The sequence below is a fragment of the Danio aesculapii genome, chromosome 15 (genome assembly GCF_903798145.1).
Source record: "Danio aesculapii chromosome 15, fDanAes4.1, whole genome shotgun sequence".
Lineage (NCBI taxonomy): Eukaryota > Metazoa > Chordata > Actinopteri > Cypriniformes > Danionidae > Danio > Danio aesculapii.
Genome location: NC_079449.1, coordinates 13,831,007 through 13,843,508, shown reverse-complemented (window position 1 = coordinate 13,843,508; position 12,502 = coordinate 13,831,007). Strand labels below are relative to the sequence as shown.

Genomic DNA, 12,502 nt, shown 5'->3' with positions numbered 1-12,502 from the left:
GTTTGTCCATTTTTTTTAAAAATGTAATTTAGTCAAATATATTAAGAATATGAAAACATATGGTTTAAAACTTTTGGGTCAGCATTCAGTTGATCAAAGTGATATTTAAGATATTATATATTTATATTTCAGAATATTTTTGACTATAATTATCAAAAGATCCTGGAAAACAGATCACATTTCCAGAAAATGAAAATACTACACTGAAGACTGGAATAATTATTTATTCTATCACAGGAGTAAATTACATTTTGATCAAATCAAAAATCAATCTTATATAGCTTAATATTATTATATCTAATATTTCTATTTTATTGAATCTTTATAGCAGTTAACAAAAGCAACTGCAGTAGTTTAGCTTTAATTTACTTTTTACATATCATACGAATATCTACAAATATTTTCCTTTGCATTTTTGCACATAAGGTCTAAAACAAAATATAGTTTTGCATGCTGATGAAAATGCTATCAAAATGATACACGTTTACATAGATATGTGGAAAGGGCTAAAAAGTTATTATGTAAGCATACTGTATTATTAAACTATAGAATAGACAAGACGTATCACTTGTATAGTTTGGAATGGGGAAAAGTGTAACAGTCAATATGGCGAATGAAGCCCCGCCTTCTAACACAGGAGCCAATCATTGATCGCTATAGACTGACGATTCTCCGGAATAGGGACTTGGACCAGATGTGGGCTTTTACAACAGTTTGGTGGTCAATAAACTCTGGAATCTGAGTGAATACTTGCTTCACAGACATAAGAAATATATCCAAAAAAGCTTGAAATCAGTACTTTTAAATGAACCAACTACACCTGAAAACAGTTTTCTTGTTTTGTAATCTGTACTAAACGAACTCGAGCTACAGTCCCATCACATGACGACTACTCAAACGCCCACAAAGTTGTAAACAAAGAGTCGCGGTTATTTCTGGAGGAAATTTTGCCATCAAAACCAATTTGTGAATTACTTATACGAGGCATTATTCAGAGGTTGATAATGTGTAAAACGGCCATAAATGAGGTTGGTGTCGTGATCTCGTTCATTTTGAGTGCGCATGAGCTCAGGCAACCTGAAAAAATGCAGATTTTGTTTGATTTGAACGTTTGAATGAAACATATGAGACATGTTGTTTAATTTAATTGGTGATTCCAAATATGCAATGTAATCGTAAGCTTGGCTAACAGTTTTGGAGAATTTGATGTTACCCTATTTAGACAGAATGCCCGAGAAGCGTTTTAAAGATGGCTGAAACTACTTGCATTATAGGGACTTTGATATAGTCTACGCTGTAAAAAATCTGTTAATTATCAGTTTTTGTATTTACTGATTCCAAGTGTTTTCCGTTTATTTACGGTTGTAAATTGCATTGTGGGACCTTGAACTCTGCTCTGTCAAAATTTGATGTTGAAAACTCAACTGTACAGTTTAAAAAATTACTTTTATTGACATTTTATAGTTTGAAATAATACAATATATAAGAAATAATATATAGAGAAGTCTGTAAAATAACAAAAAATGTACTGGCAGTTTATTATAACCAACCAACCCAGACAATATATCAAAACTAGGGCTGGACGATACAGCAAAAAAAAAAAAAAGAAATTACAATATAATGCTTCATATCATTCGGTATTAATAATTAATAAATATTTTTTTACAATCCATAGAATACTACAATTTTTTATTAAACTATTTTAAAATTTACCAACATTACTTAGGTTTTAACACTTAGAAAAAAATAAACAAAAATATATTGTCTCCTTTGTCTTATAATAAGATAAACATAAGTGTTAAAGAGACTCTTAAACTTGATAATGCAATGGTAAAGCGTACATGCTGAACAAATAAAACAAACTTTAAGGTAGATCAACATCTGTAAGGTGTCAATAATAATAATAATGCGAGGCGTCTCACCATGTGTGTGTCGCTCCGTTTCCTCAATTGGAAATAACTCTAAGCTTATTGTCATTCCTTCCAAGGCGCATGATCAGCAAAAACATTTTAATAAAACTATAGCACCTCAGACCGAAACTTCATATCAAACTTTTTTAAAATTGTTTTTGACAATGGTGTTATATAGGCCCAGCCCTACTTTAAACTGTTAAAAATTTTAATAAAAGTCATTTTTTAAGGTTAAAAGTTATTGGAAGAAAGATCAAGGTCCTATAATGCAATTCAAAAGCAAAAATAAACAAGGAAAAAAACAAAAAACAAAACATGAATGACAAAATACAGAAAACTGCCAATTAACGGATATTTTTTACAGCGTATGCTCTATGGAAGACGCACTACACACCTGTGTGTACATACAGCCCTGTAGTTTACCAAAAATAAAATGTGCCTGACATCACTTTTTTTTTTTTTTTAATTCCCTTTTTTGATGCTTCATGGAGACTAAAATTGTATTGTTTTCAAAAGTGCATAGCACAAACTCGTGGTCATTTTCAGTTCCCTAAAACACCACTATCATGTAAAAAAACGTCCGAATGCATCAAAGTTTACTGTTTTAGTTGAAAACTGTGCTGTAAAAACATCTTCTTAGTTAACCTGAACACTACTTTACACACTGAATGTGTTTCAGTTAAGTTGGTTAGCACTGGAGGCCTCTCTTTTCAAAAGCCTTTCTGTATTATATTCCTCCTTTGACCTCTCTCTTTGTCACTTGTCCTCCGTTTATGAGCAGTCCATTTACTGTCTTTCATGTAGAGCCTTGTTCAAAAGTACAGTAAGAAACCAGCACAAGCCACAAAACTTTCCTTATCTTTAAGTTGCTCAACCTTTGCTATCAGTTTTTTTTTCTGCATACATGAAAAAAAACAACCAACTTGACCCTGCAAACATGTTTGGTACCAGCTTTACTGCTTAGTACTTGAAGGTTAGTGTTTTATAAACAGCATAGGTTTCCATCAAGGGCTCAGGAGTGAAGGCAAAACACTTCTGACCGCAAATACAACTCGGTTTGTGTATTTGTGGTGGCTGGGGGTGGTGGTGGAGGGATATCCTGAACAAACCCAAACCACGAAGAGAAGGAAGGAAGGATAGATAAATTGAAAAGGGAGGGTAAGAATGACAGGGAAAAAAGGTTTGGTGGTGTATCCAGACCTAGGGCCACTGAACTGAAGTGACCCTTATACCCTTGGCCAGCAGTGTAGTGAACACACACACACACACACACACACACACACACACACACACACACACACACAAACACACACAAACACACACACACAAACAGGGTTTTCATGGACCTTCTTACCTTTCACTGCAGCAGAAAGAAAAGTGTGAAAGACTTTCAAAATAAACCTAAAGAGGGAGACACAAAACTGCCACAAATCAGTGTTTAAAACATACACATTAAAAATAATATGATACTTTTACTGTATTATCAAAGAAAAATTCCTTAGCTTTTTATTTGGGGAGCAATTTCAGAGGTGTTAGTGTCACTAAAATAATGCCTGCTTCCAAACGCGTTTCACTTGCCGTCCACCGGGTGAGTAATCACTCAGCCCCGCCTTCAGAATAACGCCATTGGTTGAGCCACTGTTGCTTGGCAGAAGTAAGCTTTTTTTAAATTACACAAAAGACTGAGATAACAGCAGTGGTGGTAAGAGTACAACAAATTTGTACTCAATTACAAGTACTGTTACATTGCTAAAATTATACTCAATTACAAGTAAAAGTACTGGAGTTAAAAAGTGCTTGAGTAAAAGTACAAATTACTCTTTAAAAAAAGTACTCAGAGTACAAATTACTTTTTTGCTGGTGGTATTTATGGATCCGTAATTGCTGAATCAGACAAGATCCAGACACTAAAACACATTTTACAATACACATTAGCAATATACACAAATAAAAATAGATTATTTACAGTTTCAAATGATGCCTCTTATCTCATATGATCAAAAGACGATATGATTAAGAAAAAAATGCAGCAAACGTCGACAACGCCTTTTCCAACTTGAGGCAAAGTTTAAATCAGGGCTATTCAATTAGTTTGTCATGGGGGACAGTTCATGAAAAGCATCCCAAATGAGGGGCCGGAGAGATATGACTTGCAATATGAGTGATTACACAACAGCATATAAGAGCCCATATGCTGTATACTATTTTTGCTCTTTAAGACACCCACATTAACTTTTTCAACATTAAAATGTTAATATATTGTATTTTGAAATATCATTTAGTGCATTGTACAATAGGAAAACAATCAAATGCTGTATTTTAAAGCACAACAAAAGCAGTGCATTGCTTAAGTAGGCTTCTTCTACATTCATACATGTGTACATTCATATGTTATGTGAACTGCATAACAATTATGGATGCAAACAATTGTAGATTTTGTTGTACGATTCTTGAGAATAATGGTTTCATGGTTATCATGTCTAATGTAAGTTTAAGCTTTATATTAGGTCAGTATTCAAGTAAACTGTTGTTATCATCTGCGTTCAGACATACATAATCATTTTAATAATTTGCAATAATTCGTTTAACATATCTTTTGTTTACATTGCACTGAAAGCCACGCTACGGTGTGAAACGTTTTCTAATCGGTGTGTCTGGAAGGTGTGAGGTCCGCTTGCACGCGCATATTGGCAAATGTTCTTATATAACGAACTTGTGTGCGGAAAAGACACGATATGTGAACGGCCCGCTGCTATAGTTAATCCAGTGTGCGTAAATATTAGCCTTGGTTTAAACTCGGATCTTTAAACTAGCGCACAGGTAGCATATCTTTTAGTTGCTGCAGGTTTATTTCCGTGCGACAGAAACGCGGCGCCGAGAAGTCTTTACGATGAATTAACCGTAATTAACAAATTATCCAAATGTTTTCGGCTGCTCGCGCCACTTGCTTTTTTTGTCAGGTGAATCAGGCACTGTCTGCGCAGCCTTCAAATGCAGCTCGTGCTGAACGACGCATGTCACTTCCTAAATAAAGCAGCCGTTTTTCGACTGAACAACAAATTTTGTTTTTGATGTCTTGGTCACACTATTTGGAGGGCCGGAACAAATTGCCTCGCGGGCCAAGTTCACCAATTGAATAGCCCTGGTTTAAACGTTAAACTTTAATATCACTTCACTTACAAGTTTTGGTGAAACTTTGCTATTAATCTAATAGCGCGAAACAAACCATCAGAAACCGCAGAACGGTTGGTGTCTTGAATCTCCATGTGTAGAACAATAACTTCGTAACAATACCATCACTGCTCAGCTCACGTAAATCTGCAGCTTGTTTTTCGGCTCAAATAATGTACCAGGCTTTTCATTGGTCCGTTAAGATGAGCTTTTTTTATTGGCTACCGAAGTCAGTGGTTAAAATATTCATTTATTTACAGTACTCTGTAACAAATTGTGATTTTAAAAGTAACGAATTACATTATTCAGCTTAATTTGTACTCAAGTACAAGTAAAATTACTGACATAAAAATATACTCATGAAAGTACAATTACCCCAAAAATGTACTTAATTACAGTAACGTGAGTAGTTGTAATTCGTTACTCCCACCACTGGATAACAGTCGTTGTACATTTACAATATTTCCATTCTCATTAATAATAATAATACAACATATATATATATAAAAAATAAAATAACAGAAATGATCAAATAAAATAAATTATGAAATTTAAATTAATCAAAAAAGGAAGCAGGGGAGTAGAAGTGCTCAAAATATGAAACCAAAATTCTCTAATGATGAATATAAATATCTTGCTTTTTGACTTTTCATCTCTCTTAATGTCTTTAAATAGATCACAAAATCTTTTCATACAATATAGTCCAGAAAAAGTGACATTTATGAATATAACATTTTTAATAATATCAGCAAATTATTCATTAATAATATATCTTTTTATCCTTAAGTATTAAGCCAAACTTAATTATTTCCCATAAGTCTTACAGATATTTTCTGTTGTATCCAAACTAATACTTCATCTCAAAATGTTTGTACCAAATTACAATGGAAAAACAAGTCTTTGGCATACATTTGAGTCATCAATATTGAACATTAACCTTAGAAATTCTTTTACAGGATAAACATGATTTATCATTTTAAAGTGCACTTCTTTACATTTAGGATTAACAGGATACAAATTTTTTCTTATCATAACGAGACAAAATATAAGCTCTCTTGGGTAAAAGTAAGCTACAGATTGCTTACATCAAGGTTTGACAGCATATTTAAAGTTGCATTGTTACTTTTAATGTGAAACAGACTCTGAACTTTCAAATTCTGTCAGCTGGATTGAGAAATTGAAATAATAAAAGTCCTTTTGATGGTTGTCACCATGAGTAATTAAGGTTTCTCTTGTTACTGGTTGAATATTCAAATATTCGTGCCTCTAAGCTCTCACCATTGGTTGCGGCACTGTTTGGTAATGTTTTACTGCATATAATAATACACTTCAGTAAATAAATGTTTAATTTAATCACGTTGTGAGTATATATTCAAGATATATTTTTGTTTTTTTCCTCAGGAAAAAGGAATGAAGATGTCAAGACTCATATCAACAGGACCAAGCTCATTTATTCCAGAAAATGAGGTAATACTAATGCAAAACAATTATAATCCTTTTTCAATGATTGTACCATGAACATATGTCATTCGTACATATGTCAACGTATGTCAAATCGCCTACTACTCATTAGGTACTGCACTCAGGGGCGCCGCTAGGGGGGGAAAGTTAGGAAGATTCTAAGGGCCCATACATTTATGGGGGGGCCCCAGAGACATTAACAAGGGCCCGCACCAACCACCCCCAGCCCAAACCCACCCCCCCCACCCCCTTTTACTTTCAGCCGCAATAACAATAACGCAATAATGGCCGGCTGGAAGTGCGATATGCACATCAATATAGCAGGATTTTTTCTAACACTCAACTACTGTTTTTAAGCTACTGTAACAGTTGGGTTTACAGTTGGGGTAGGGGAAGACGTTAATAAAATACAATTCATAGGAAATTTAATAAATAATACAAATAATTTTTGTTAACTTCCAGCCGCAACCATATCTGATCTAGCAACAACCATGGAACTCGGATGCACGACTTCCGCCATTTTGTTGTCATGACGTAACCCACCCACTTCAATTGCGTTGCTTTCATGAACTTTCAGTTGCGACTCCCATTCATGAATTCTCTCGTGGTGCATCATGGGATAGCGTAGTGTGCATTGGAAGCACAATTCAGAATCTCGCTGGTAGTACGTTATCCGTGTACTCCTCGCGTACATTTTTTAGAATCCTATGAATTCAGAAATACCTCTCAGCTCGCATAATGTTTTAGTGTACTGTACAGTATAGAAGTATGCGATTTCGGATGCAGCCATTGTATTATCTTATCTTGATACGCTCACAAAGCACACTTTATTTGATCAAAATATGGTGTAAATCAGTAATATTAGAGCTGTTACAATACATTTTATTTTTAATTTATTTAAATAAAAAATTTAAATAAAAAATCTGATTCAGTGTAATTAATTAATTTTTCAGTGTCATGTGATCATCAGTCTAATAAAAAATCTGATTCAGTGTAATTAATTAATTTTTCAGTGTCATGTGATCATCAGTCTATTAGTAGGCCTGTCACAATATGTATTTTTTGTTGTACGATATATTACACCAAAATATATTGCGATAAATGACATTATTGTCATTTGAGGGCCATTTTATGCCACTCATTATATAATGACAGAATGACAATATAATATCATAAGAATGCAAGTACATAAAGAACACATAATATTTCATTCTTAAGAACATTTCATTTAATTATAGTCATTTTAACAATTTAATAATGAGGCATTGGAATCAGAATGTGAAAACACATATCCTAAATAAATAATAATAAATGTTAACAAAAAAGTGCAAGGTAAAAAGTAACAGAGGCTGCGATATCTGCTACCAGATCTATTTTCAGCTGTCTGACACCCACATGAAAATATACATCAGTAATTTATAGTAAGTACTGTAGTGTTTTTTTGCTGACCATGCTGACACTGCAAAAACAGTGTTTCTCAACCACGTTGCTGGAGGATCACCAGCACAGCATGTTTTTGATGTCTCCTTTGTCTGTCACACCCATTACAGGTCTTTCAGTATCTGCTAATGAGCTGATGATCTGCATCAGGTGTGTTTGGATAAGGAGACATGGCAAATTTGCAGAGCTGGTGGTGCTCCAGGAACATGGTTGAGAAACACTGAGCTAAAATGTTGCTAGAAGGGGTTTTATGAATGGGCGATATATATTGCATTACCAAAATGACTGAGGTCATGTCCATGTGTGATGAGTCGGTATATCGATTATTGTGACAGGCCTAATTATTATGTTGAAAACTTTATAGATATATTTTTTTATAAATTTTTTAATTGTTCTGATTATTCTGATCTTACTGATATCAAACGTGAATGGTAGTGTATCTTGAAGTATTATAATCTGCAGTCTTTCAACATCAGTAAGTAGGTTAAATATATCTTATAGTATCTGTATAGTGTTTTTTTGTAATGGAAATTTCCACATTTTTTCTACACATTCTCCTTCAATTCAAGTTCAGCCAGTAAAGATACTGTAATCGTTCTTTCTCTTGTCAGCTGTTGTGCATTTCATTTTTGTTTTGAGTTCAGCCGGTTCAGGAGATGATTTTCACCGAATCTGAGTTAAGCTTGCCGGGAGATCTAAGAAAGTGTATTTGGATTGCAAATTAAATTATAGCATCTGTCCTCACTTTGCTGAATTAAGATGAACCTGAACCAGAGTTCAAATGTTTCTTGGCTTAGATTCATAACATCACACGGTGGTGCCTTCTCGCATTACGAGAAAAAAATCCAGTGGACTAGTGGATGCATATCTCTTATTTTATAATAGAATACAGCAGTGCTTATTACAAATTGTTTATCGTTTGATATTGAACACTATGGCATGGTGGCTCAGTGGTTAGCACTGTCGCCTCACATCAAGAAGGTCGCTGGTTTGAGTCCTAGCTGGGCCAGTTGGCATTTCTGTGTGGCGTTTGCATGTTCAATATGTGTGTTGGATGGGTTTCCTCCGGGTGCTCTGGTTTCCCCCACAGTCCAAAGACATTTAGTATAGGTGAATTGGATGAACTAAATTCGCTTTGTATGAGTGCGTGTGTGAATGCAAGGGTGTATGGTTGTTTGCCAGTACTGGGTTGCGGGTGGAAGGGTATTTGCTGGAATAGTTGGTGCTTCATTCCACTGTGGCACCCCTGATAAATATGAGACTAAGCCAAAGAAAAATGAATGAATGAATGAAACAGTGTCCAAATTCTGTCCAATGTAAAACAATATTCAAACAATTTCATTCTGATGCTTTTTAAAGTTACAAGGAAGTCAAGGTGTTACTTGCCTGCCACTAGTTAAGTTGTCAGATATTCCACCCCAATCTCTTCCCATTGGTTGAGCCACAGATACCAAACAGAATTAAGCTACAAATGACTTCCTTACTGCTGTCTCTGCATATTAACCCGAGATTGAAAGTCGTATTTTAAAACATAGTTCAGATGGCATTCATCTGCATTGTTGATTGGTGGGATTAAGCTATCAATTGTTTAATTTTGGTTATCTCTGCTGCATGTTAATCTGAGATTTAAAACATATTTTAGAATATAGTTTAGAAAAGAAAAGTCAGCTGTTACTTTTGACATGAAATTATGTTTGAGTTGATCCAACTTCACCTCCTTCTTCAATGAAATCTCTATTTTGATGATAGGTTTACTGCCTTCAGTGCAGGGCAACCTGTCAATCGCACGAGATTCACCAATAGCAATCCACAGCCATCCTACCTATTATTTAGATTTCATTCAAGGAGCCATTTCATCCTTATGTAAGACAGTTGCAACATAATAAATGTTTGCATTAGCAATATATCATGTTAACCGTTTCCCCTAGGTTTACACCTTTTGGGGGGAATAGAGGGTAAAATGTTTTCGTCAAACACACGAAATTCACCTCAAGCTTCTTACTCAAAAAACTTTAATTTGAAAGGAAAAACAGTTTAAAAAGGTAAACTCGTACAAGTAAAACAAGTGACAAGGTGCTCCTCGTTTGGCGTGAACACAGCATTGGAAGTTTAGTTGTTGGTTTATTTAGGAAATCTTTTTGTAGACTCATGAATATTTCAGCATAGCCTGATACAATAAAGAATTTAAAAAGCGCACAAAAAACACAGTTGAAGTCAGAATTATTAAACCCCGTGAATTATTAGCCCCCCCTGTTTATTTTTTCGCCCAATTTCTTTTTAATGGAGAGAAGATTTTTTCAACACATTTCTAAATAGAATAGTTTTAATAACTCATTTCTAATAACTGATTTATTTTATCTTTGTCATGATGACAGTAAATAATATTGTACTAGATATTTTTCAAGACACTTCTATACAGCTTAAAGTGACATTTAAAGGCTTAACTAGGTTAATTAGGTTAACTAGGCAGGTTAGAGGAATTAGGCAAGTTATTGTAAAACGATGGTTTGTTCAGTAGACTATCGAAAAAAATATAGCTTAAAGGGGCTAATAATTTTGACCTTAAAATGGATTTTAAAAAATTAAAAACTGCTTTTATACTAGCAGACATAAAACAAATAAGACTTATTATCAGATAATATTATCAGACATACTGTGAACATTTCCTTGCTCTGTTAAACATCATTTTGGAAATATTAAAAAAAGAAATAAAAATTCAAAGAGGGCTAATAATTCTGACTTCAACTGTATGTAGACATACACATTACTGATTAGTGTTCAACAGTCTGATTGACACTGGAATAAAAGAGTTTTTAAGCCTATATTCCGCTTGCATCGAGGGATTCTGCCGGAGAGGAGATCATAAGATGCGTAGAGTACATGAGATGGATTGCTCAGAATTATTTTTGCTTCATTCAAAGTGCATAGCTCATATAGAGTCTGAGTACTGGTAAAGGTTTTTAGTCTTAGAAGTTTTATAGCAGTTCTGACAATATTGAAAAAAAAATGCAATTGATACAACACACATAGCTTAGTTCAAACAGGCTTTGGCTGAACGCATGTTGCCACACACTAGATGCGAAGCACAGCACAATTTATTTCCATCTGATTGACACAACATATTTTATGTTGCGTGCATAGAAGAAGAATTTTACTATACGTGATATACAAGATCAAAGTATAGCCCTGTGCTGAGGGAAGGAAACTTCAATGATTTGTTGTGATCTGACGCTACACAAAAAAAAAAAATCATTTTTGCTGTTTGTTCAAACTACTTATTTAGATTGAGCTGAATCAACACAATTCTTGAGGTTTTTTGGAGGTACAACTTAATTGTTTTATGTTCATTCTACTTAAATTTGCAAAAAACAATTAGGTTAACTTAATCAATTTGAGTTGGGACAACATGAAGGAATTGGGTGGAACCCAACATTTCTATTGTATATAAAGTATCGGTGGGCATAGATAAATTTTTTTAATCTAGATTAATCTCGGAATTAGTCTAGATTAATCTATATTAATATGGCTCATTTGAATTCTGCCGAAGGCATTCAGAATATGTGTGCTACCCAAATAATAAGTCTTTGAGAACAGGTTTCTCAAGCCAGGTGGCGTATTAGACCGGGGGTTCATCTCCTGTTTCCAAAATGCATCACAAACTGCTTGAGAAACTGATCTACTATGATAATTGGTGATGAAAATAAATGATGTTCAATAAGATGTACTTGTGTTTACTAACTGTTTATTCAGTTAAACATGAATTTTGAACTGTAGGCCTACATAAACTCCAAACAACGATTTTTGATTACCTTAATTCCAACAGAAATGGAATTAAGACACATGGAGTATGCATTTATTAGTGGCATTACTGAAGTAAACACCGCAATCAAAGTATTACTGTCAAGGACCACACACACACACACACACACACACACAACGAAATGCAGAAGTTTTTTTCTTTCTGTTTGGCTTGCAATATTATTATATACTCATTATTTGCGTCTAATACCCCAGTTTGTCACGGGCATGAATGAAATGTTCATGAGTTAAAGTGAAACTGCCGGACTGCAGTTAAAGTCAGGTATCCTGCTGATTTGATTCAGAAGGGCACTCTTTTGTCAGACAGCTCACCGGCAGGTTATCGCCGATAACGGCCCACCACTAATATAAAGAAACTAATATTAAAAATAAAAGGTGTGTGGGGATGTTGCAGGGGTGGGGTGTTGCCCTAATACAATGGTAGAGTAAACTAATGTTATTGTCTCTGCTCCCCAAACCCAGATCATAGGAGCAATGCCTCTGAGTGATTCCACAGTGATGCTCTTGGATGAAGAGTTCAGCGGCCGCATGGACAACCTGACGCAGGTGATGGGCCTCCATCCGCATTATCTGCAAGCCTTCCTGCGCTGCCACTATTACCTTTTGAGGATGGACGGCCCTCTTCCACTCCACTACAGGCATTATATCGCAATAATGGTACAAATGCACATAGAAACGCTTCAATTGGACATTTTGTGAAA

General features: G+C 34.7%; 1 protein-coding gene across 1 annotated transcript in view; it reads left to right on the top strand.

The window, feature by feature from the left end:
* sesn3 (sestrin 3) overlaps positions 1-12,502 on the top strand; it is a 38,940-nt gene that overhangs the window by 13,786 nt on the left and 12,652 nt on the right. The window contains exons 2-3 of the mRNA XM_056473360.1: positions 6,483-6,548; positions 12,264-12,458. Of these exons, the coding sequence (XP_056329335.1) occupies positions 6,483-6,548; positions 12,264-12,458 (261 nt within the window). The remainder of the gene's footprint in view (positions 1-6,482; positions 6,549-12,263; positions 12,459-12,502) is intronic.